This window comes from Aythya ferina (genome assembly GCF_964211825.1).
Source record: "Aythya ferina genome assembly, chromosome: 2".
Classification (NCBI taxonomy): domain Eukaryota; kingdom Metazoa; phylum Chordata; class Aves; order Anseriformes; family Anatidae; genus Aythya; species Aythya ferina.
This window is the reverse complement of record NC_140297.1, coordinates 160588142-160614131: the sequence shown is the minus strand read 5'-3', so window position 1 is coordinate 160614131 and position 25990 is coordinate 160588142. Positions and strand designations below refer to the sequence as shown.

Here is a 25990-nt window from a genome sequence, read left to right as displayed (position 1 = left end):
TTGGGGACGTGAGGGTGCAGGGACATGGTCATGCAAGGACAAGGGGACACGGGATGTAAGGATTTGGGGACACAAGGGTGCAGGGATGTGGGGACAAAGGGACACGGGGACGCAGGGATTTGGGGACATGGGGACACGGGGACATGGGGATGCAGGGATTTGGGGATGTGAGGGTGCAGGGATATGGTCGTGCAGGGACAAGGGGACACAAGGGGACATGAGGATATGGGGACACAGGGATGTGGTGGTGCATGGATGTAGGGATATGGGGACGCAGGGACACGGGGACATGGGGATGTGGGGGACGTGGGGACGTGGGGACAAGGGGGACGCAGTGACACGGGGACCCGGCGCCGGCCACGCTCACCTGCAGCACGGAGAGCGCCCCGTTCTTGCCGTACCCCGAGCACAGCACGATCTCCAGGTCCGGCTCTGGGCTGTTCTGGAACTGGGGGACCAGGGGACACCACGGGGACGTCACCCCGTGTCCCGTCACCCCGTGTCAGTCCCCCCACCCCGTGTCCCCCCCACCCCGTGTCCCCCCACCCCGTGTCTCACCTCCTCGGAGAGGAAGGCCGGCTCGCCCATGGCGGCGTTGGCGCAGGGGCCGATGTTGAGGATGCTGTCGCAGACCTACGTGGGACGGGGACAGGGACGGAGTTGGGGACAAGGTTGGGGACACGGCGTGGCACCGGGGAGCCGTGCCACGAGGCCGGGGCCGTACCTCGAAGGAGTAGGTGGCGAGCTGCGTGCCCGACTGCGCCTCGCTGCCGTACACCTCGATCTCATCCACCTCGTCCTGCGCCGACGACTTCCCTCCTGGCCACGGCGGCGCCCGTCAGGGTGGGTGCCACGGGGGGGTGTCCCCGTCCCCGTCCCCGTCCCCGTCCCTGTCCCCACGGTGTCACCTACCTGCCCAAGGCCCCGAGGAGTCCGAGCGCTTCTTCTTCATCGGGGGCTCCTCCTGCAGGGGGAGGGAGCACGGAGACAGTGGCACGGGGATGGTGGTGGCCCAGTGGGACCAGGGACAATGGGGAGGTGGCCATGGGGGGACACGGAGACCACAGGGACACGGAGACCATGGGGATGTGGCCATGGAGGGGACATGGGGACCATGGGGACACGGAGACCACAGGGACATGGGGACCACGGACACGTGGAGACCATGGGGACACGGACATGGAGAGGACACGGAGATCATGGGGACGTGGAAACCACAGGGACATGGAGACCACGGGGATGTGGCCATGGAGGGGACATGGGGACATGGGGACACAGAGACCTTGGGGACATGGGGACCACAGACATGTGGAGAAGATGGGGACGTGGCCATGGAGGGGACACGGAGACCACGGGGATGTGGAGACCTTGGGGACATGGGGACATGGAGGGGACAGGAGACCTGGTAGTGGGGACTCCGAGATCGTGGGGATGCAGTGACCAAGGGGACGTGGCCATGGGGACAAGGAAATAGGGACAAGGAAATGGGGACCTGGTGGTAGGGATGTGGTGGTGGGGACATGGAGACCACGGGGACGCGGTGACCAAGGGGTGACCTCAAGGCTGTGGGGACGTGGCTGTGGGGACAGGGGGGTGGTGACCCAGCAGGGGGGGGACAAGGAGATGTCAGGGGCACCGCAGTGGGGACACGGTGGCGATGGGGACACGGAGACCCTGGGGACACGGTGACCAAGCCACGTTGGGTCACGACACGGCCACGACACGGCCACGGGGGTGCAACCACGGTGGGGCCAGGACGATGGGGACGCGGTGGCAGGGCCGTGGCGGTGGGGACGCGGTGACCACGGGGCCCGGGACCCCCTGGGTGCCCCCCAACCCCACCTGCTTGTCGGCCACGTCCTTGGCCACGCCGACGGGCGCCTCCTGCAGCTTCTCCGTGTACTTGAGCAGCAGCGAGTTGCCCAGGCGGGACCCCAGGAAGAGGTAGCCCGGCTCCAGCGTCACCATCTGCGGGTAAAAATGGGGAGATTTTTGGGGGGTCCCGGCCACGTGGGACAGACGGACATGGACATAGGGACGGCCACGGGGACTCACGCAGGTGGTGAGCACGCTGGCGGCCGCCTTGTCGAAGTGGAAGGAGCGCACGCTCCGCATCCCGTCCGTGATCAGCGTCAGGACGTAGCTGCGGGCAGAGGGACGGGGACGGGGTCGGGGGCCGTGCCCGGCGGGGTGGGGGGGGTGCGGGACCCCCTCCCGTCCCCCTGTGGGGGTCTGCGTGGCACTCACATCTCCCCCCCCTTCAGCGAGATCACCATCTTGTCGTAGGAGATGAAGGCGGCCTGCGCGCAGTCCAGCGTCAGCTTCACCCCCTCCTGCATGCCTGCGGGGAGCGCGCGGCGTCGGGGGCGGCGCCTCGGGACCCCCGCCCACCCCAAAATCCCCCCCCCGACCCCCTCCCCGGGGGTGGGGGGGTCCTTACGCAGCGGGAAGACGGTGGTGCCGGCGGTGAGGCTGTTGAGGGACACGCCGTAGGGCGGCACGCTCTGGTTGAGGTAGAGCAGCGAGTTGACGGCGAAGATCACCACGCCGCCTACGGGGGCAACCAGACATCAGCGGTGTCCCCCTCCCCAAAAAAAAAGAAACCTTCTAGAACCATCCCCCCGGCCTCACCGATGGGCTTGGGGACGGCCAGCGCCTGCGTGCAGTCGAAGGGCAGGTTGCTGAGGGACCAGATGACCGGGTGCACCTTCTGCATGATGTTCAGCGAGATGGCCACGATGCTGCACGTGTCCTGCCGCACCGCCACGCGCCTGCGGGGCACGGCGTCACCTCCTGCCGTCGGGGACGCCGCGCCCTCGGCGTCACGTCGTCCCCCGACACCAACGTCCCCCCCCTTACCCCGGCCAGGTCTGGTTGGGCTCGAAGAGGATGAGGAGGGTGGGCTCGTAGTAGCCGCAGAGGAACTGCATGTCGATGATGTTGAGCAGCTTCTCGTCCAGCTCCCGCACGTCGATGATGTAGCTGGGCAGGAAGCTCGACTTCTGCCTGCGCAACGGGACGGGGGGGACCAAGGTCACGGTGGGATCTGGGTGGGAGGGGGCCTCGGAGACCCCTACATCCAGCCCCAACATGGACACGATCTCCCCAGCCCCCCCCAGCCCGTCCTTGGCCCCCCCAGTTGGCCACGGTGGCCATACTGAGGCATACGTTGGCTATATCGAGCCGCGTGTTGGCCGTGTTGGGCCACAACGAGCCACACGTTGACCGTGTTGAGCCTCACGTTGGTTGTGTTGGCCACGTTGAGCCACACGTTGACTGTGTTGGCCATGCTGAGCCATATGTTGGCCGCGTTGAGCCACATGATGGCCATGTTGGCCATAATGAGCCACGCAATGGCCATGTTGGCCACACTGAGCCATACGTTGACTATATTGAGCCGCGTGTTGGCCATGTTGAGCCACAACGAGCCACACGTTGACCGTGTTGAGACACACGTTGGCTGTGTTGGCCATGCTGAGCCAAATGTTGGCCACGTTGGGCCACACGGTGGCCATATTGGCCATACTAAGCCACACATTGACCATGCTGAGCCACATCTTGGCCATACTGACTCACACGTTGGCCATGTTGGCCATACTGAGCCACATCTTGGCCATGCTGAGCCACATCTTGGCCACATTGACTCACATGTTGACCATGTTGGCTATGCTGAGCCACATGTTGGCCATGCTGAGCCACACGTTGACCACGTTGAGCCACACGGTGGCCATATTGGCCATACTGAGCCACACATTGGCCATGCTGAGCCACATCTTGGCCACACTGACTCACACGTTGGCCATGTTGGCCATGCTGAGCCACATGTTGACCACGTTGAGCCAATAACTGGCCATGTTGGCCATGCTGAGCCACATCTTGGCCATATTGACTCACACGTTGACCACGTTGGCCATGCTGAGCCACATGTTGGCCATGTTGAGCCACATGTTGACCACGCTGAGCCACACGCTGGCCATGTTGGCCATACTAAGCCACATCTTGGCCATATTGACGCACACGTTGGCCATGTTGGCCATGCTGAGCCACATCTTGGCCATATTGACTCACATGTTGACCATGTTGGCCATGCTGAGCCACACGTTGACCACGTTGAGCCAATAACCGGCCATGTTGGCCATACTGAGCCACATCTTGGCCACATTGACTCACACATTGACCATGTTGGCCACACTGAGCCACATGTTGACCATGTTGAGCCACACATTGACCACGTTGAGCCAATACCTGCCCATGTTGGCCATGCTGAGCCATATCTTGGCCACATTGACTCACACATTGACCATGTTGGCCATGCTGAGCCACATGTTGACCACGTTGAGCCAATAACTGGCCATGTTGGCCATGCTGAGCCACATCTTGGCCACATTGACTCACACGTTGACCATGTTGGCCATACAGAGCCACACGCTGACCCGCGCGTTGGCCGCAGGCCGCTGCGGCAGGCCCCCGGCCCCCACTCACCCCTCTCCCACCAGCCCCTCGTGCTCGTCAGCCAGCGAGTCGCGGCGGAAGGGCAGCACCACCAGCCGTGTGCCGTAGATCAGCATGACGGCGCAGCGCCCGTCGGGGTCCACGCGCACCTTGGGGATGTGCACGTTCTGCACGAAGCCGTCCTGCGGGCAACCAGGTTTAGGGTTGGAGAAGGGGGGTCACCGGGCAACCCCCCAACCCCCCCAGCTGCGTTTTTTTGGGAGGGGGCAGCACCTGCCTGCAGCCCCCACGCCTACCCGCAGCTCCGGCTCCTCGAAGTAGTGCAGCGAGAGCGTCTTCAGGTCGTGCGTGCCGGGGTCGTACTCCACCACCGAGAGCTGTGGTGGGGGCGTCACGGCGGGGCTGGGGGCACCCCTGGGTGCCCCCCACCCCCAGGACCCGTCCCTACCTTGGCGTCCTTGAAGCTGAGGAGCAGCGCGTCCCGCTTGGCCCCCGCCAGCTGCACGCTGGCCATGGACATGACGTTGCCGAAGAAGGAGAAGGAGGCCACCAGCTCCAGCTTCTCCTTGTGGCCCTTCCCTTCTGCGGGGAGGGGCGAAGGGCGAGGACACGGGGTGGGGGGGGACACACAGGGCACGGTGTCACCACCCCCACCCCCTCCCAGCCTCACCCACCCCTCGTGTTTTGGCACAAAGTTGGTCCAAGGAGAAGGTCGGCACCTCGTGGCCGTCAACGTCCCGTGAGCATCGACACCCCCGAGGACACCAGCACCCCAAAAACACAACCCCCCCCCAAAACCAACACCCCAAGAGACCACCGACACCCCCAGACCACCAACCCCTCTTGAACACCGGAACCCACCCAGCCCGCCCGTCCAAGACCACCAACACCCCGAGACCACCAACACCCCAAGACCATCGCATCTCAATAATGTCACACCCCAACACCCCAAGACCACCGACCCCCTGACAACACCACACCCCAAGACCACCAACACCCCAAGACCATCACACCCCAAGATCACCAACTTTTAAGACCCCCAGCCTTTAAGACCACCGACATCCCAACGCCATCATGCCCCAAGACCTTCACATCCCAAGACCAACACCCCAACAGCAACACCCCAAGACCTTCACACCCCAACACCATCACAACCCCAACACCAACACCCCAAGACCACCAACACCTCAACACCATCAACAAGACCACCAACCTCTAAGACAACCAACCTTTAAGGCCATCAACATCCTGACACCATCGCACCCCAACACCTTCACACCCCAAGACCACCAACACCCCAAGACCATCATCCCCCACAGACCACCAATGTCCCAACACCTTCACACCCCAACACCATCACACCTCAACACCACCAACACCCCAAGATCACCAACCTCCCGACATCACACCCCAAGAACACCAACACCCCAAAACCATCACACCCCAAGACCATCAGCCCTTCCAGCATGACCAACACCCCAACACCATCACACCCTGACACCATCACACCTCGACACCACCATGCCCCAAAACCATCAACCCTTCCAAGACAACACCATCACACCCCAAGACCACCAACACACCAAGTCCACCAACACCCCAAGACCACCACCAAGACCACCAACCTCTAAGACAACCAGCCTCCAAGACCACCAACACCCCAACACCATCACACCCCAAGACCTTCACACCCCAAAACCATCACACCCCAACACCAACACCCCAAGACCAACATACCCCAAGACCACCACCAAGACCACCAACCTCCAAGACAACCAACCTCCAAGACCCCCAACACCATCACACCCCAAAACCACCAACACCCCAAGACCTTCACACCCCACCACCATCACACCCCAACACCAACACCCCAAGACCACCAACCTCCAACACAACCAACACCCCAAAACCACCACCAAGACCACCAACCTCCAAGACAACCAACCTTTAAGACCCCCAACACCCCGACACCACCGCACCCCAAGACCTTCACACCCCAAAACCAACACCACCCCAACACCATCACCCCAAGACCACCACCCCCCAAGTCCACCAACACCCCAAGACCTTCACACCCCAACACCAACACCCCAACACCACCAACACCCCAAAACCACCACCAAGACCACCAACCTCCAAGACAACCAACCTCCAAGACCCCAAACACCCCCACACCACCGCCCCCCAACACCATCACACCCCAAACCCACCACCACCCCCCCACCCCCCACCCTCCCCACCCCCCCCATGGATACCATCCCCCTCCCCCCTCCCCCCTCCCCCAAGGTGTTGGGCGCCCCCTCCACCTACCCGCGTTCCTGTCTCCTTTCACCCCGCTCTGCAAGAACAACGCGACCGTCAACCACCACAAACACCCCAAAAACCCAACGGGGCGACCCCGCCCGCCCCCGAACTGCCCATTTTTGGGGTGAAAAGGGGTGTTTTGGGGGCTGACCTCGGCGTCGTGGTTGAGCCGGTAGACGTAGAGCTGGGAGGTGCCGGCCACCACCAGGTTGCGCTCGGCGTTGGAGAAGAAGTTGCAGTACATGGAGAACTCCAGCCCCGTGGGGGGGTGGGCTTGCTTGTACACCGCGTACATGGCCGCCGAGACCCCCCCCCCGCCCCCAAAAACCAGCCTGGGGATAGGGAGGGGAAATCGGGGAGCGCTGGGGGGAGAGGTCCCAAAAATTTTGGAATTTTGGGATATCTCCCCCCCAAAAAAACTCCCGGTTGGGTCAAGATCCTGGTCCCGTAAATTTTGGGGGGGGGGAATCAGGGAGTGCTGGGGGGAGAGGTCCCCAAAATTTTGGGAAAGCTCCCCCCCAAAAAATTCCCAGTCCCCAAAATTTTGGAATTTTGAGACATCTCCCCCCAAAAATATTCCCGGTTGGGTTAAGGTCCCACCCCTGTAAATTTTGGGGAGGGGTGGGGGGGAATCCGGGAGTGCTGGGGGGAGAGGTCCCCAAAATTTTGGAATGTTGGGACATCTCCACCCAAAAAATTCCTGGTTGGGTTAAGGTCCCGCCCCCGTAAATTTTAGGGGGGGGGGGAATTGGGGAGTGCTGGGGGGAGAGGTCCCCAAAATTTTGGAATTTTGGGATATCTCCCCCTAAAAATATTCCCGGTTGGGTCAAGGTCCCGGTCACGTAAATTTTAGGGGGGGGGGGGAATCGGGGAGTGCTGGGGGGAGAGGTCCCCAAAATTTTGGGAAAGCTCCCCCCCAAAAAATTCCCAGTCCCCAAAATTTTGGAATTTTGGGATATCTCCCCCCCCCAAAAAATTCCCGGTTGGGTCAAGGTCCCGGTCCCATAAATTTTAGGGGGGGGGGGGAATTGGGGAGCGCTGGGGGGAGAGGTCCCCAAAATTTTGGAGTTTTGGGACTTCTCCCCCCCAGAAAATTCCCGGTTGGGTTAAGGTCCCACCCCCGTAAATTTTGGGGAGGGGCGGGGGGGAATCGGGGAGCGCTGGGGGGAGAGGTCCCCAAAATTTTGGGAAAGCTCCCCCCCAAAAAATTCCCAGTCCCCAAAATTTTGGAGTTTTGGGACATCTCCACCCAAAAAAATTCCCGGTTGGGTCAAGGTCCCACCCCCATAAATTTTGGGGTCCTGTGGTCTGCAGAGCCCCCCCTCCCCATGTGTGGCCCCCCCCTTAATTTTTGGGGTCTCTCAGCTCATTAACCCCCCCCCATGCCCCCCCCCCCTCAATTTTGGGGTCCCAAAGCTCCTTAACCCCTCCCCCATCACACATCTGCCCCCCCAAAAAAAATTTTGGGGCTCCTCAGAGCCCCCCCCGAACCCCCCCCCCCAAACTTTGCCCCCCCCCCCCAGGCTCCCACCCCCCAAATTCTGGGGTCCCACAGCTCTGCAGAGCCCCCCCCCTAAATTTTGGGGTCCTACATCCCCTTAATCCCCCCCCACACCCACAACTGCCCCCCCCCCTAAAATTTTGGGTCTCCTCAGCCCCCCCCCAACCCCCCCCAAAAAAATTTTGGGGCCCCCAGAGCCCCCCCCACGCCCCCGCCCCCCCAAATTTGGGGCCCCCCAGCTCCTTAACCCCCCCCCGGTGCCCCCCTCCCCCCAAATTTCGGGCCCCCCCGGCTCCCTGACCCCCCCCCCCGCCCCCTCCCCAAATTTTGGGGACCCTCGACCCCCCCCCGCCCCCCTTCCCAAATTTTGGGGCCCCTCCCAGCGCCCCCCCCCCCGCTCACCGCCGCGCTCCCACGCGCGGGCCAGAAGCCGACCAGCGAGAGGCCGGAAGTGGGCGGGGCGGGCGGGCCTGGAGGGGGAGGGGTAGAGCGGCCGCTCTGGCCGCCACCATAGAGACGTCGGTCCTCCGGCCGAGCCTATAGGGGCTGCGCCTATGGGGTCTGCACCTATAGGGGCTGCATCCTATGGGGGCTGCATCATCTATAGGGCCCTGGGTTATAGGGGCTGCACCTACAGGGGCTGCATCTGTAGGGGCTGCATCCTATAGGGGCTGCATCTATAGGGTCTGCATCATCTATAGGGTCATGCATCCTGTAGGGTCTACATCTATAGGGTTTGCATCATCTGTGGGGTCTGCACCCCTAGGGACCTGCATCTATAGGGTCATGCATCCTATAGGGTCTGCATCATCTATAGGGCCCTGGATTATAGGGGCTGCACCTACCGGGGCTGCATCTATAGGGTCATGCATCCTATAGGGGCTGCATCCTATAGGGTCAAGAGTCCTATAGGGTCTGTGCCTATAGGGGCTGCATCATCTATGGGGTCTGCATCTATAGGGTCTGCATCTATGGGGTCTGCATCATCTGTGGGGTCTGCACCCCTAGGGACCTGCATCTATAGGGTCATGCAAACTATAGGGGCTGCACCTATAGGGTCTGCATCATCTATGGGGTCTGCATATATAGGGTCCTGGATTATAGGGTCTGTATCTATAGGGACCTGCATCTATAGGGTCATGCATCCTATAGGGTCTGCATCATCTATAGGGCCCTGGGTTATAGGGGCTGCACCTACAGGGGCTGCATCTATAGGGTCATGCATCCTATAGGGGCTGCATCCTATAGGGGCTGAATCTATAGGGGCTGCATCATCTATGGTGTCTGCATCCTATAGGGTCATGCATCCTATAGGGGCTACATCTATGGGGTCTGCATCTATAGGGTCATGCATCCTATAGGGTCTACATCTATAGGGTTTGCATCATCTGTGGGGTCTGCGCCTTTAGGGACCTGCATCTATAGGGTCATGCGTTCTATAGGGGCTGCACCCCATGGGGTCTGCATCTATAGGGTCATGCATCCTACAGGGTCTGTGCCTATAGGGTCTGCATCTATAGGGTATGCACCTATAGGGCCCTGGATTATAGGGTCTGCATCTATAGGGACCTGCATCTATAGGGTCATGCATCCTATAGGGGCTGCATCTATAGGGGCTGCGCCTATGGGGTCTGCATCATCTATAGGGGCTGCACCTATAGGATCATGCATCCCATAGGGCCCTGGATTATAGGGGCTGCACCTACAGGGGCTGCATCTATAGGGTCTGCATCATCTATGGGGGCTGCACCTATGGGGTCTGCACCCTATAGGGTCTGCATCCCATAGGGACCTGCATCTATAGGGTCATGCGTCCTATAGGGTCTGTGCCTATAGGGGCTGCATCATCTATAGGGGTCAGGTGACAGGTCCCCTACAGCCCATACGGGCCCCACCACCCCCCAGGAGCACCCTATGGGGCACCCTATGGGGTCCCCGTGCCCCATAGCGGGGCAGACCCCGGGCACAACGCCCCCACCCCACACACAGCTGCGCCCCATAGCGCCCCACACCCAGGGGGCTGTGCCCTATAGAGCTGCTGTGCTCCATAGCACCTCTGTGCCCCATAGAGCTCCCCTGCCCCATAGCGCTCCTCTGCCCCATAGCACCCCGTGCCCCATAGGGCTCTTGTGCCCCTTAGTGTTCCTGTGCCCCATAGGACTCCTCTGCCCCATAGAGCTCCTCCGCCCCATAGCACCCTGTACCCTATAGCACCCCTGTGCCCCATAGCGCTCCCCTGCCCCACAGAACTCCTCTGCCCCACAGGGCTCCTCTGCCCCATAGCACCCCTGTGCCCCATAGCACCCCGTGCCCCATAGGGCTCTTGTGCCCCACAGTGTTCCTGTGCCCTATAGCACTCCTCAGCCCCATAGCACCCTGTGCCCTATAGCATCCCTGTGCCCCATAGAGCTCCCCTGCCCCATAGAGCTCCTCTGCCCCATAGCACTTCTGTGCCCCACAGATCTCTTGTGCCCCACAGGGTTCCTCTACCCCATAGATCTCCTTGGCCCCATAGCACCCCTGTGCCCCATAGCACCCCTGTACCCTATAGCACCCCCGTGCCCCACAGCACTCCCCCACCCCACAGACCCCCCCCCGCCCCACAGCGCTGCCCCACAGCCTCCCCCCGCCCCCCAGCCCCACGGAGGTGCCGGCGCCGTCCGTCTGCAGCTTTATTTGGGGCGCCCTTCACCCGCCCCGGGGGGGCAGCACACGGGGAAGGGGGGGGGGCGTATCCAGGTATCCGCGTGTCCGCGTGTCCGTGCGTCTGTGTCCGTGGGTCCGTGTCCGTGTCCGTGGGTCCGTGTCCGTGTCCATGGGTCCGTGTCCATGTCCGTGGGTCCGTGGGTCCGTGTCCGTGTCCATGTGTCCGTATCCGTGGGTCCATCTGCGTGTCCGTGGGTCCGTGTCCGTGTCCGTGGGTCCGTGTCCGTGTCCGTGGGTCGGTGTCCGTGGGTCCGTCCGTGGGTCCATGACCATGTCCGTGGGTCGGTGTCTGTGGGTCCGTGTCCATGGGTCCATCCGTGGGTCCGTGGGTCCGTGTCCATGGGTTCGTGTCCGTGGGTCCGTGTCTGTGTCCGTGGGTCCGTGTCCGTGTCAGTGGGTCCGTGTCCGTGTCCATGGGTCTGTCTGTGGGTCTGTGTCAGTGGGTCCGTGTCCGTGGGTCCGTGTCCGTGTCCGTGGGTCCGTGTCCATGTCCATGTCCGTGGGTCCGTCCGTGGGTCCGTGGGGCGCTCAGAGCGCGATGCTGTCCTCGTAGAGCGCCAGCAGCAGCAGCAGCCCCCAGCCCCCCAGCAGCCCCACGTTGTGCAGCGCAAACAGCAGCCACGGCTGCGGGTCCCGCACGCGCAGCATCGCCGGCAGCTGGAGGGGGAGACACGGGGGGGGACATGTTCCATGTGTGGCACACGCGTGGGACACACACACGGTGCGTGGCACACGTTGCGTGGCGCACACATGGCACATGGAATGCACACGGTGCGTGGCACGCGGCATGCAGCACACGCATGGCACGTGGCACGTGGTGCATGGCACATATATGGCACACGGCACATGGCACATGGCACACGGTGCATGGCACACGCTCAGAACACGCATGGCACACGGGACATGGCACACGGTGCAAGGCATGCAGCACATGGCACATGCATGGCACGTGGCACACGGTGCATGGCACACACATGACACAGCACACACATGGCACACGCATGGTGCATGGCGCACTGTGCACAGCACACAGACGGTGCATGGCACACAATACACACATGGAACGTGGCACACGGTGCATAGCACACACATGACACACAGCACATGCATGGCACACGCACAGAACACACGGCATGTGGGACATGGCACATGGTGCATGGCACACAGCACACAGCACGCACTAGGTGCATGGCACATGCATGGCACGTGGCACACGGCGCATGGCACACGCACAGAGCACGCTTGGCACATGGGACAAGGCACATGGTGCATGGCACACAACACGCACTAGGTGCATGGCACACGCATGGCACATGGCACACGCATGGTGCATGGAACACAGCACGTGGCACATGCATGGCGCATGGCATATGGTGTATGGCACACATGTGGCACACGGCACACATACGGTGCATGGCATACAGTGCATGGCACATGCATGAAACATGCATGGCACACGGCACACATACGGTGCATGGTGCACACATGGTGCGTGTCACACGGCATGCAACACACACACAGCATCTAGCACATGGTGCGTGGCACACACATGACACATAGCACACGCATGACGCATGGGCACACGGCACGCAGCACACACACGACACACGCACAGTGCGTGGCACATGCATGGAACACACCCAGCACACGACACACACACACGTGACACACACACGCGTGACACACGCGTGACACACGCCCCGTACCATGTCGCAGAGGGCGACGTAGAGGAAGAAGCCGGTGGCGACGGTGAAGATCCAGCCCTGGAAGGCGGCGCCGGTGGCGAGGCCGAGGGCGAGGTAGAGCCCCAGGAAGGCGGGCAGCGCGCTCAGCGCGTTCAGCACCAGCGCCCGGCGCACGCTCAGCCCCGCGTGCAGCAGCGCCGCGAAGTCGCCTGCGGGGAGGGCACCCGGGGTCAGCGACCCCTCGGCGACCCCTCGGTGACCCACGGTGAGCCGCAGCGACCCACAGCGACCCACAGCACCCACATTGAGCCACATCGCCCCACATTGACCCACATTGACCCACATCTCCCCACATCGCCCCACATTGACCCACATCACCCCACAGCAGTGCCCCACACTGACCCACATTGAGCCACATTGAGCCATATCGCCCCACATTGACCCACTGTGTCCCAAATCAGGGCCCCACATTGACCCACATTGCCCCACACTGACCCACATTGAGCCACATCTCCCCACATCATCCCACATTGACCCACAGTGTCCCAAATCAGTGCCCCACACTGACCCACATTGACCCACATCAGCGCCCCACATCACCCCACATTGACCCACATCGCCCCACATCAGCACCCCATGGCAACCCACACTGACCCACATTGAGCCACATTGACCCACAGTGTCCCAAATCAGTGCCCCACTTCACCCCACATCACCCCACATTGACCCACACTGACCCACATTGACCCATATCACCCCACATTGACCCACAGTGTCCCAAATCAGTGCCCCACATTGACCCACATCAGTGCCCCACTTCACCCTACATCACCCCACACTGACCCACATCACCCCACATCTCCCCACATCGCCCCACACTGCCCTCCACATTGCCCCACACTGCCCCACATCACCACCCCACGTCACCCCCCCACCCCACACACCCCCACCCCCAGCACCCACATCCCCTACACCCCCATGCCCCATCACACCCCATGCCCCCTGCATCCCACCCCAAACGCCCCCACCCCAAACACCCCCACCCCAAACACCCCCACCCCAAGTGCCCCCCCCATGTGCCCCCCCCCAACTACCCCCACCCCAAGTACCCCCCCCAAGTTCCCCCACCCCAAACACCCCCACCCCAAACACCCCCCCCAAGTACCCCCACCCCAAACACCCCCCCCAACTACCCCCCCCAACTACCCCCCCCCAAGTACCCCCCCCCCAAGTACCCCCACCCCAACCCCCCCCACCCAAGTACCCCCCCCCAAGTACCCCCCCCCAAGTACCCCCCACCCCAAACACCCCCCCCCATGCCCCCCATGCCCCCTACCCAGCTCGTGGGGCAGCTCGTGGCACAGGACGGCGATGGCGGTTCCCAGCCCGGTTCTCCAGGAGGTGCCGAAGGCGGCGCCCAGGGCCAGCCCGTCCGCCAGGTTGTGCAGCGCGTCCCCCAGCGTCACCATGCACGGCAGCGCCCGCAGATCTGCGCGGCACCCATGGGTGGGCCCTCAGCACCCAAGGGTGCCCCCAACACACCCTGAGCCTCCAGCACCCATGGGTGGCCCCCTCCAACCCTGACCTCCCCCAGCACCCATGGGTGGGCCCTCAGCACCCAAGGGTGCCCCCCACTCCACCTTTAACCTCCAGCACCCATGGGTGGGCCCTCAGCACTCATGGGTGCCCCCCACTCCACCCTGAGCCTCCAGCACCCATGGGTGGCCCCCTCCAACCCTGACCTCCCCCAGCACCCAAGGGTAGCTACCACCCATCCTGACCCCACTCAGCACCCAAGGGTGCCTCCACTCCACCCTAACCCTTCCAGCACCCATGGGTGGCCCCACAGAACCCATGGGTGCCCCCACTCCACCCTGAACCCCCAGCACCCATGGGTGGCCCCCCAGAACCCACGGGTAGCCACCACCCATCCTGATGCCCACAGCACCCAAGGGTGCCCCCCACCCCACCCTGCCCCTCCCCATCACCCACGGGTACCCCCCAGACCCCCTCCAGACCCCCCTCAGAACCCAAGGTTGCCCCCCAGCACCCATGGGTTCCCCCCACCCCTCCCTGACCCCCCAGCACCCATGGGTGTCCTCCCAGAACCCACGGGTAGCCCCCACCCACCCTGACCCCCCAGCACCCATGGGTGCTTCCCTCCAACCCTGCCCCTCCCCATCACCCATGGGTGTCCCCCCAGCACCCAAGGGTGCCCCCACCCCACCCTGCCCCTCCCCAGCACCCATGGGTGCCCCCACCCACACTGACCCTCCCCGAACCCCTGGGTTCCCCCACCCACCCTGCCCCTCCCCATCACCCACGGGTACCCCCACCCCACCCTAACCCCCCCCAGCACCCATGGGTGTCCCCCCAGCACCCAAGGGTGCCCCCCACCCCTCCCTGACCCCCCCTCAACCCCTGGGTTCCCCCACCCACCCTGACCCCCCCAGCACCCATGGGTGCTTCCCTCCAACCCTGCCCCTCCCCATCACCCATGGGTGTCCCCCCAGCACCCATGGGTGCCCCCCACCCCTCCCTAACCCCCCCCCCCAGCCCCTGGGTAGGGCCCTAGCGGCTGCAGGCGCCCACCGGCCCAGTGGCCTAATGGACAAGGCATCAGCCTCCGGAGCTGGGGATTGTGGGTTCGAGTCCCACCTGGGTCGGCTGCTTTTGGTGCCGGGGGGGGGGGCCAATTTGGGGTGGGGGCGGGGCTTGAAATAATTGGGGGGGGTCCCCTGGGGGTACTCCTAGGGGTTAAGGGGGGACACGAGGTGTCTGGGGGGGTCCTCGTGGGGGGGGTGGGGGCCTGGGAGGGGGGGGGGATGGGCTCTGGGTGGGGGGGGGGGCACCGTGGGGGGATGGGGGGGGTCTCTGATGGTGTGGGGGGGGTCCCTGATAAGGGGGGGGGTCCCTGATAGTGGGGGGGGTTCCTAAAGTGGGGGGGTCGCTGAGGGTCTTATTTATGGCTCCTGGGGGGCCATGGGGGGGTCCTAGGGGTGGGGGGGGGGCATGGGGGGGTCCTCAGGCCCATGGGGGGGTCCTCAGGGGGGTGCCGGGGTCCATGGGGGGGGCTTTTTGGGGAGGGGGTGTCCCGGGGGGGTCCCCGCTCACCCACCTTGCTTCCTCAGCTCCTGCTCGCTCTGGCTCAGGGGGGGCTCCTCCACCTGGGGGGGGGGCACAGGGTGGGCGTCGCGACCCCCAGCCCCCCCCCACGACCCCCCCAGCCCCCCCCACGCCCCCCCCCCACGCCCCCCCCCCTCACCAGCTCGCTGCACGAGGTCCCCTCCAGCTGCTTGCGGCGCTGCTCCCCGGCGTAGAGCTGCAGCCCCCCCGGGGGGTCGCTGTGAGATCCCTCCTGGACCCCCCCACAAACGTCAGTGCTGCCCCCCGGGACCCCTGGGTGCCCCCCAGGTGCCCCCCAGGTGCCCCCCAAGTCCCTGTGTCCCCCAGCCCCTCATAGCCCCCCAGGGGTCCCATAGCCCCCCAGGTACCCCCAGGTGCCCCCCAGCCTCTCCCTGTGCCCCCCACCCCCCAGGTGTCCCCCAGGTGCCCCCCAGGTGCCCCCCAACCCCTCCAACCCCCCCCAGATGCCCCAAACCCCCCACATCCCTGTGCCCCCCAGCCCCCAGCTGCCCCCCAAGTGCCCCCAGTTGCCCCCCAGTTACCCCCAGGTGCCCCCCACTCCCCAGGTGCCCCCCAGGTACCCCCAGGTACCCCCAGGTGCCCCCCAGCCCCCAGGTGCCCCCCAAGTGCCCCCAGTTCCCACCAGGTACCCCCAGGTGCCCCCCACCCCCTCCAAACCCCCCAGGTGCCCCTAAAATGCCCCCCAGCCCCTCCAAACCCCCCAGGTACCCCCAGGCACCCCCAAGCCCCCAGGTGCCCCCCAAGCCCCCCAGGTGCCCCTAAGATGCCCCCCAGCCCCCAGCTGCCCCCAAGTCCCTGTGCCCCCCATCTACCCCCCCCAGCCCCTCCAAAACCCCCAGGTGCCTCCCAGGTGCCCCCAAGGTGCCCCCCACCCCCTCCAAACCCCCCCCAGGTGCCCCCCAGGTGCCCCCCAACCCCCCCAACCCCCCCAGGTACCCCCAGGTGCTCCCCAGCCCCCAGGTGCCCCCCAGGTGCCCCCTAACCCCCCCAACCCCCCCAGGTACCCCCAGGATCCCCCAAGTCCCTGTGCCCCCCAGCTGCCCCCCAAGTACCCCCAGGTACCCCCAGCAGCACCCCCACCCCCCCCCCACCCCCACACCCCCCCTCACCCCCCCCACCCCCCCCCTCACCTCGTGCCCCCCGGGCGCCAGGAGGCCGAGCAGGGACTCGAGCAGGAAGAAGCCGTACAGCCCCCCCAGCACCGCCACCAGCTGCCACGTCACCTCGGCCCCCCCCGCGTGCGCGTGGCCCCCGGCCTCGTGCGAGTGCAGCTGCAGAAACTGGGGGGCGGGGTGGGGGGGGCACCGTCAGGGCCCCGTGCACACGCGTGTGCAAGGACACGTGTGTGTGCGCGCACCCATGGCACCGCGTGCGCACGCGGAGGGGCGCGCGTGCCAAGTGGCCGTGCACGCCTGGGGGGGGGGCTCAGCGGGTCATGAGTGTGCACAAGTGTGTGCACACGCGTGGCCGTGGTGCAAACGGCCGTGGAAAAAGGCGGGGGGGGGGCATTTTGGCACGTGCTGCCATGTGCACACGCGTGTGTCAGCATGTGCTCGTGCCGGCGCGCGGCACCGTGTGCGCACGCGGAGGGGCGCACGTGCAAGTGGCCGTGCACACGTCTGTGCACACCTGGGGGGGGCTCAGTGGGTCATGAGTGTGCACGCACACGCGTGACCGTGGTGCAAATGGCTGTGCAAACAGGCAGGGGGGGCATTTTGGCACGTGCCACCGCACGCACACGCGTGTATCAGCGTGCGCACGGCTGCGCCACGTACACGGTGCGGTGCTGGGGCACCAAAGATTATGGGGGGGGGGCACACACCTGAGCGCACCCACACGCAATCTCATGGCTGTGTATGGCCACAAACACACGTGCGCATGTGTGCACATGCGTGTGCAAGGACACGTGTGTGTGCGCACACCCAGGGCTGCACTCGTGCCGGCGCGCGGCACTGCGTGCGCACGCGGAGGGGCGCACGTGCAAGTGGCTGTGCATGCCTGGGGGGGGGCTCAGCGCTTCACAAGCGTGCACAAGTGTGCGCACACGCGTGGCCGTGGTGCAAATGCATGTACAAACAGGCAGGGGGGGCATTTTGGCACGTGCCACCGCGCGCACACGCGGGTGCCAGCGCGCGCACGGCACAGCGCGGTGCCGTGGCACCGAGGGCGGGGGTGCACGCACCCACACGCAACCTCACGGCCACGCACGCGTGCGCACACGCGTGTGCAAGCGCCCGGCTCACCTGGGGCAGGAGGTGCAGCAGCGCGTCGCCGGTCAGCGTGCCCACGGCCAGCGCCAGCAGCAGCTGCAGGGCGTAGCGGTGCGCCCGGGGGCAGCGGCTGCACAGCAGCACGGCCGCCCCCACCAGCGAGCCCAGGCAGATCACCAGCGTGGCCAGCGAGCCGTACAGGTACCCTGCGGGACCCCCCCCAAATCCCCCCCCCAGCACCCAGCTCAGCGCCCAGCGCGGCACCCACCGGGGGGGTGGAACGGGCTGAGGGGCTGCGGGGAGCTGGGCTGCGCTGGGCTGGTTGCTGTTCTGTGGTTAATCCCATCGCTAATCCCATCGCTAATCCCATCCCATCCCTAATCCCAATCCTAACCTCTTCCCATCCCTAATCCCATCCCCATCCCAATCCCATCCCATTCCATTCCATCCCATCCCATCCCTAATCCTATCCCTAATCCCATCCCCATCCCTAATCCCATCCCCAATCCCATCCCAATCCCAATCCCATTCCTAATCCCATCCCATCCCATCCCAATCCCAATCCCCATCCCCATCCCAATCCCATTCCCAATCCCAATCCCAATCCCATCCTCATCCCTAATCCCATCCCTAGTCCCTAATCCCATCTCATCCCCATCCCATCCCATCCCTAATCCCATTCCATCCCTAATCCTATCCCTAATCCCATCCCTATTCCCATCCCATCCCCATTCCCAATCCCAATCCCATCCTATCCCTAATCCCATCCCATCCCCATCCAATCCCCAATCCCAATCCCCATCCCATCCCCAATCTCAATCCCAATCCCAATCCCAATCCCAATCCCATCCTCATCCCTAATCCCATCCCTAGTCCCTAATCCCATCCCATCCCTAATCCCATCCCATCCTCATCCCATCCCATCCCCATCCCATCCCAATCCCAATCCCAATCCCATCCCCAATCCCATCCCATCCCCAATCCCAATCCCATCCAAACCCCAATCCCAATCCCATCCCATCCCCATCCCATCCCATCTCCATCCCATTCCCAATCCCCATCCCAATCCCATCCCCATCCCTAATCCCATCCCTAATCCCATCCCCTCCCCATGCCAATCCCCATCCCATCCCCATCACATTCCCATTTCTGATCCCAATCCCATCCCATCCCTAATCCCATCCCATCCCATCCCCATCCCATCCCCAATCCCATCCCATCCCATCCCCAATCCCAATCCCATCCAAACCCCAATCCCATCCCCAATCCCATCCCATCCCCAATCCCAATCCCATCCAAACCCCAATCCCATCCCCAATCCCATCCCATCCATAATCCCATCCCCCCCCCACCCCCCCCACTCACTCTCGGCCACGCTCAGCCCCCCCTCGCTGGGGGTCTCCCCGCTCTCGGCCCCGCAGGCCCCGCTCAGGACCTGCTGCAGCAGCGCCGGGCTCAGCTCCCGCAGCTCCTGGCGCGAGACCCCCGCGGCCCCCAGCCCGTGGGCCTGCAGCAGCTGCTGGGGGCTGAAACACACCTTGGGGGGGGGGGCGGTGATTAATGGGGGGCACCCATGGGACCCCCTCTCCCACCCACCCACCCCCCCCCGGGACCCTTGGGTGCCCCCGCTCACCCCGTCCCACTGCTGGGTCCCGTTGGCGCTGCGGGCGCCGTGCTCGTGGTCGTGCTCGTGGTCGTGGTCGTGGTCGTGGTCGTGGTCGTGGTCGTGGTCGTGGTCGTGGGGGCCCAGCCCCAGCTCCTCCATCAGCGCCGTCAGCCCTGCCCCACGGTCACAGCTGGCCCCATAGCTCCTGCCCCATAGCGGCGCCAGCCCCACAAAGCCCTGCCCCATGGCTCCTGCCCCACATCGGCATCAGACCCACAAAGCCCTGCCCCATAGCTGCTGCCCCACATTGGTACCAGCCCCATATAGCCCTGCCCCATAGCTCCTGCCCCATATCAGCACAGGCCCCACAAAGCCCTGCCCCATAGCTCCTGTCTCCATATCCCCCCATATACCCCCCCTTATCCCCCCATAACCCCCCATGACCCCCCATATCCCCCCATACCCCCCATAATCCCCCATATCCCCCCCATATCCCCCATATCCCCCCCATAACCCCCCCATAGCCCCCCATAACCCCCGATAACCCCCCCATGTCCCCCTATAACCCCCCATAACCCCCCATAACCCCCCCACACCCCCCCATAACCCTCCCATAACCCCCCACAACCCCCCCATATCCCCCCACAACCCCCCATATCCCCCCATATCCCCCCAACCCCCCCCCATACACTCCATATCCCCCCATATCCCCCCATATCCCCCCCATAACCCCCCATATCCCCCATATCCCCCCCATATCCCCCCATATCCCCCCATATCCCCCCACACCCCCCCATAACCCTCCCATAACCCCCCATATCCCCCCACACCCCCCTATAGCCCCCCATAACCCCCTATATCCCCCCATACCCCCCCAATAACCCCCATAACCCCCCATAACCCCCGATAACCCCCATGTCCCCCTATAACCCCCCATACCCCCCCACAACCCCCCCATATCCCCCCATACCCCCCCACAACCCCCCCAAATCCCCCCATATCCCCCCCATAACCCCCCATTTTCCCCCCATACCCCCCCCATATCCCCCCCACGACCCCCCCATCCCCCCCCATTTCCCCCCTCACCCTCCAGCGTCAGGCTTTGGGATCCGTTCCCGAAGCGGTTGAGGATGAAGTCGAGGAAGAAGTCGGGGTCGGGCAGGGGGGGGGTCGCTCGCAGGCAGCGGCCCCGCAGGAGTTGGGTGCCCAGGACCACCAGCACCCGCGCCCCCGCGCCCACCCCCGGCACCCCCGGCACCGCCGCCGCGCTCTCGGCCACCGCGCTCGCCGCGTCCAGGCAGGGCTGGGGGGCACCGGCACCGGCGTCAGCGCCGCGAGCGCCCCTGCTTGAACCCGGGGCCGTGCCCCCCAGCCACTGGCCCCATGTGCCCTGGCCCCAGCCCCGTGGCCCCATATCCGTGTTCGTGTCCCCATATCCATGTTTATGGCCCCATATCCGTGTTTATGGCCCCGTATCCATGTTTATGGCCCCACGTCCATGTTTATGGCCCCATGTCCATGTTTATGGCCCCATATCCGTGTTTGTGTCCCCATATCCATGTTTGTGTCCCTATATCCATGTTTGTGTCCCCATGTCCATGTTTGTGTCCCTATATCCATGTTTGTGTCCCCATATCCGTGTTTATGGCCCCGTATCCATGTTTATGGCCCCATGTCCATGTTTATGGCCCCATGTCCATGTTTGTGTCCCCATATCCATGTTTGTGTCCCCATATCCGTGTTTATGGCCCCATATCCGTGTTTATGGCCCCATATCCACGTTTGTGTCCCCTTGTCCAGGTTTATGTCTCCAACCTTCTGCCCCTGTCCCCAATCCCATGCCCAGGTCCCCAGCCCCGTGCCCCTGTCCCCAACCCCCTTCCCATGTCCCCAACCCCACGTCCATGTCCTCAGCCCAATGTCTGTGTCCCCAGGTCCCCAGCCCCATGTCCATGTCCCAAACCCTGTGCCCATGTCCCCAGCCTTCCCATGTTCATGTCCCCAAACCCATGCCCATGTCCCCAACCCTTTGCCTATGTCACCAGCCCCACGTCTGTGTCCCCATGTCCATGTCCCCAGCCCCATGCCCCTGTCCCTAACCCCCTGACTCTGTCCCCAGCCCCATGCCCATGTCCCAAACCCTGTGTCCATGTCCCTATCCCTCTGCCCATGTCCCCAACCCCATGACCATGTCCTCAGCCCCATGCCTGTGTCCCCAGCCCCATGTCCCCAGCCCTGTTCCCATGTCCCCATCCCCACGCCCATGTCCTCAGCCCAATGTCTGTGTCCCCATGTCCCCAGCCCCGTGGTCCCATATCCATGTTTATGGCCCCATATCCACGTTTGTGTCCCCATATCCATGTTCATGTCCCCATATCCATGTTTATGGCCCCATATCCGTGTTTATGGCCCCGTATCCACGTTTGTGTCCCCTCGTCCAGGTTTATGTCTCCAACCTTCTGCCCGTGTCCCCAACCCCATGCCCCTGTCCCCAGCCCCATGTCCCTGTCCCCAACCCTATGCCCATGTCCCTAACCCCATGTCCATGTCCCCATCCCCATGCCTCTGTCCCCATCCCCAGGTACCCATCCCCATGCCCATGTCCCCAGCCCCATGCCCCTGTCCCCAGCCCCCTGCCCGTGTCCCCAACCCTCTGCCCATGTCCCTAAACCCATGTCCCTGTCCCCAACCCCACGCCCATGTCCCCAGCCCTGTGTCTGTGTCCCCAGCCCCATGCCCATGTCCCCAGCCCTGTTCCCATGTCCCCAACCCCCTTCCCCTGTCCCCACCCCAGTGCCCCCCGTCCCCACCGCCTCACCTGCTGCGTGCCGGCGCTGCGGTAGTGCGGCCGCACCGCTTCCAGCAGCGCCGCCACCTCCTGCAGGCTGGGTCCCCCGGTGCCACCGGTGCCATAGGTGCCATCACCGGTGCCATGGGTGCCACCGGTGCCATGGGTGCCACCATTGGTGCCATAGGTGCCATGGGTGCCATCACCGGTGCCATGGGTGCCGTCGGTGCCATTGGTGCCACCGGTGCCATGGGTGCCATAGGTGCCATCGGTGCCATCACCAGTGCCATTGGTGCCATCATGGGTGCCATAGGTGCCACCATTGGTGCCATAGGTGCCATGGGTGCCATCACCGGTGCCATAGGTGCCACCACCGGTGCCATGGGTGCCGTCGGTGCCATGGGTGCCATCACGGGTGCCGTTGGCGAAGGCGTCGTGCAGGGCGCGGGCGCGGGCGGCCCAGGTGCCGGCGGTGGCGGCGGCGCAGGCGGCGTCGGGGTCGAGCAGGGTGAGCAGCACCGCGGCCCCCAGCCAGGGCAGCTCGGCCGCCTCCAGCCGCGCCCCCGCGCCCGCCTTGCCCAGCAGCCCCAAAACGTCGGCGGCCGAAATGCACTGGGGGGACAGGGGGGGGACACGAGGGGATGGGGACGCGTCAGGACGTGGGGATGAAGGGGACGGGGAGGTGGGGGCATGGGGTGGGAGGGTAGGGATATAGGGACAGGGGGACAGGGGGAAAGGGGAAGGGGATGTGGGGACAGGGGGACATGGGGACAGGGCTGTGGGGACATGGGGACATGGGGACAGGGGGACAGGGGGACAGGGGGACATGGGGACAGGGTCATGGGGTCAGGAGGACATGGGGACATGGGGACAGGGGACAAGGATATGGGGACAGGGGGACATTGGACAGGGCTGTGGGGTCAGGGGGACATGGGGACAGGGGGACATGGGGACAGGGGAAAGGGATGTGGGGACAGGGGGACATGGGGACAGGGGGACAGGGGGACAGGGGGACAGGGGGACATGGGGACAGGGGGACAGGGGAAGGGGACATGGGGACATGGGAAAAGGATATGGGGACAGGGAGACATGGGGACAGGGCTGTGGGGACAGGGGGACATTGGGACAGGGGGACATGGGGACAGGGAAAGGGATATGGGGACAGGGGGACAGGGGGACAGGGGGACAGGGGGACAGGGGAAGGGGACATGGGGACAGGGGGACAGGGGGACATGGGGACAGGGGAAAGGGCTGTGGCATCAGGGGGACATGGGGAAAGGGGGACAGGGTCGTGGGGTCAGGGGGACATGGGGATGTGGGGACAGGGGGACAGGGGAAGGGGATGTGGGGACAGGGGGACATGGGGACATGGGGACAGGGGGACATGGGGACATGGGGACAGGGCTGTGGGGTCGGGGGACATGGGGACGTGGGGACATGGGGACATGGGGACAAGGATATGGGGACAGGGGGACATGGGGACAGGGGGCTATGGGGACAGGGGGACATGGGGACAAGGGGACAAGGGGACAGGGGGATGGAGACAGGGCTGTGGGGCTGGCCCTGCACCCCCAGGGGTCCTCGCCCCCCCCAGAAGCCCCCCAGCCCCCCAGCCCCACAGGGGACCCACTGGGCACCCAGAGCCCCACGGCGCAGAGCCTGGAAGGTGTGGGGTGCGCGTGGGGGGTGCGTGGGGGGGTTTGTGGGGCGCGTGGGGCTTCGCACGCTGCACCCCCACGTGCCCCACACGCGGCTTTGGCCGTGGGGTGTGCCGGTGGCACCCGGCACCGCGGTGCACACGCTGCTCAGGGCACAGCACCGCGTGGCACGGCTGCACCCCCCCCTCCCCACGCACCCCGGGGTGCAGGCAGCGGGACCCCCTGCACCCACAGCACCCCGAACCCCGTGGCACCCACAGCAGGGCGCACAGGGGACGGGGTTCGGCGTGGGGTGGCCACGGGGCGGCCGGTGCCTTTGGGTGCCGAGCCCCACGGGCGGGTGCTGCAGGGCGCCACGCCGCCACCCCCCCCGTGCCGTGCCGTGCCGTGTGGTGCCGTGTGGTGCCGTGTGGTGCCGTGTGGTGCCGTGCCGTGCCGTGCCGTGCCGGAATTTGACCCGTGGCACCCTCCCCACCTTTCCACACGGCCCGGCGGCGCGGCGCTTACCTTTCCGCACGGCCCGGCACCGCAGTGCGCACGAGCCACGGCGGTGCCCACGAGGGACTCCACGGCTCCACGGGGCAGGGACCCGGTGCCCGACGACAGCAGAGCCCCCAGGGCCTCCAGCGCCTCGCCGCCGCCCGGGGGGGTCCCGGTGGAAGCCCCCCAAGCGGGCGGCACCGGTAGAGCCAGCAGGGCCAGCAGTGGGAGCACCGCTGGTGGCGGCCTCAACGCCGTGGCCATGGCGGGACCCTGGGGGCGAGCGGGAGTTGCCGGTGGGCTGCGGTGCCGCCGTGCCGCCGAAACGCCGCCGAAACGCCGGGGCTGTAAAAGCTGCCGGGGCCTTGGCGGTGATTGGCTCGGCCAGAGATTGCCCCGGGTTAACCATTCCTCAGGCGCCCGCGCCCGCACCCAGGCCTGTGCCCCCACCTCGCTCCCGGCCGCCCCGGCCTCCCCCATGGGTGCCAGGGCGCTGCGCACCCCCACCGCTACCCGCGTCCATCCCACCCGTGGGTGCCCCGCGTGTCCCCGGGGGTGCCCGGTGGCCCCCGTGGCGTTGGGGATACGGCACGGGTGCCGGCGTCGTGGCTGAGCGCCGGCGTCGCGCCTCGGTGCCGGCTCTACCCGCACGTGCCGGGATCACCACACGGCACTGGGGGCACCCATGGGTGCCCGGCCCCTCCTCCCCGTGCCCCCAGGGCGCCCGCGGTCACCTGCAGGAGCGCGCTGTCCTCGGCACGGGGAGGGGGCAGGAGGGTGCAAGGGGGGTGGTGGTGGTGGCACGTCCCCAGCGGGGTGTCCCAACGGGGTGGCCCCGTTCCAGTCCCCGTTCCCGGCCCCGTTGCTGTAGGAAGTGACTCAGCCCCGTGCCGCCGGGGTGACGCCAGCGCCCGCGGTGACAGCGGGGGGCCCGGTGACTCAGGGTGGCCGAGCCGGCCCGGCCGGCCCCGTGGGGACATTTCCCGGTTGTGCCCTGCGGGGACATTCCCCGGATGTGCCCTACGGGGCCAAAAGGTGGCCACCAACCTCGGGTGGCCGCGGGGACGGGCACCCACGTGGAGGGTGGCACCGCACGGGGGGGCCGGTGTGGTTTGGTGCCACGGGGACCCCGCTCATGGCACATCCGAACCCAGCCACGGCGCGTCCCGAAGGCGCCGGTGTCCCCTCACCAGGGTGTCCCCTCTCCGGGGTGTCCCCTCAATGGGGTGTCCCCTCTCCGGGGTGTCCCCTCACCGGGGTGTCCCCTCTATGGGGGTGTCCCCTCTCCGGGGTGTCCCCTCAATGGGGTGTCCCCTCCCCCGGGGTGTCCCCTCTATGGGGTGTCCCCTCCCCGGGGGTGTCCCCTCCCCGGGGGTGTCCCCTCTATGGGGTGTCCCCTCTATGGGGTGTCCCCTCACCGGGGTGTCCCCTCTCCAGGGTGTCCCCTCCCCGG

The 25990-nt window shown here is 65.2% G+C and overlaps 2 protein-coding genes across 5 annotated transcripts in view; both read right to left on the bottom strand.

The window, feature by feature from the left end:
- CPSF1 (cleavage and polyadenylation specific factor 1) overlaps positions 1–8699 on the bottom strand; it is a 38303-nt gene extending 29604 nt beyond the window's left edge. The window contains exons 1-16 of the mRNA XM_084508549.1: positions 8660–8699; positions 6908–7088; positions 6763–6790; positions 4901–5034; positions 4749–4829; positions 4483–4634; positions 2860–3006; positions 2632–2771; positions 2441–2551; positions 2248–2341; positions 2056–2143; positions 1843–1968; positions 913–964; positions 725–819; positions 559–633; positions 368–448 (exon numbers count right to left, since the gene is read on the bottom strand). Of these exons, the coding sequence (XP_084364675.1) occupies positions 368–448; positions 559–633; positions 725–819; positions 913–964; positions 1843–1968; positions 2056–2143; positions 2248–2341; positions 2441–2551; positions 2632–2771; positions 2860–3006; positions 4483–4634; positions 4749–4829; positions 4901–5034; positions 6763–6790; positions 6908–7051 (1548 nt within the window). The 5' untranslated portion in view covers positions 7052–7088; positions 8660–8699. The remainder of the gene's footprint in view (positions 1–367; positions 449–558; positions 634–724; positions 820–912; positions 965–1842; positions 1969–2055; positions 2144–2247; positions 2342–2440; positions 2552–2631; positions 2772–2859; positions 3007–4482; positions 4635–4748; positions 4830–4900; positions 5035–6762; positions 6791–6907; positions 7089–8659) is intronic.
- Positions 8700–10916: 2217 nt separating this feature from the next.
- SLC39A4 (solute carrier family 39 member 4) lies at positions 10917–25419 on the bottom strand. 4 transcript variants are annotated; one of them, XM_084508533.1, is made up of 13 exons: positions 25272–25419; positions 24565–24810; positions 22430–23011; positions 20698–20914; positions 19639–19784; positions 19371–19542; positions 18039–18211; positions 16926–17075; positions 15914–16006; positions 15767–15815; positions 13985–14137; positions 12670–12857; positions 10917–11620 (listed from the first exon to the last, which is right to left on the bottom strand). In XM_084508533.1, exons 2-13 carry the CDS (start codon positions 24799–24801, stop codon positions 11492–11494), a joined length of 2289 nt encoding a protein of 762 aa, XP_084364659.1. In that variant the 5' UTR covers positions 24802–24810; positions 25272–25419; the 3' UTR covers positions 10917–11491. The 4 variants fall into 4 exon arrangements, with proteins under 4 accessions (XP_084364659.1, XP_084364657.1, XP_084364658.1 ...); XM_084508531.1 differs by lacking the exon at positions 25272–25419 and having other exon boundaries at positions 19639–19692; positions 19729–19784; positions 24565–25173; XM_084508532.1 differs by lacking the exon at positions 25272–25419 and having other exon boundaries at positions 19639–19692; positions 19735–19784; positions 24565–25173.
- Between the last annotated feature and the right edge of the window lie 571 nt (positions 25420–25990).

Coding starts and splice junctions, on each gene's coding strand:
- SLC39A4 (XM_084508530.1), bottom strand. CDS start 25,017: ATGGGGGAGGCCGGGGCGGCCGGGAGCGAGGTGGGGGCACAGGCCTGG. Junction 19,785..20,697: donor CCAAAGCCTGACGCTGGAGG/GTGAGGGGGGAA, acceptor ACCGTGGGGCAG/GGCTGACGGCGCTGATGGAG. Junction 18,212..19,370: donor GGGGCTGAGCGTGGCCGAGA/GTGAGTGGGGGG, acceptor GGGGTCCCGCAG/GGTACCTGTACGGCTCGCTG.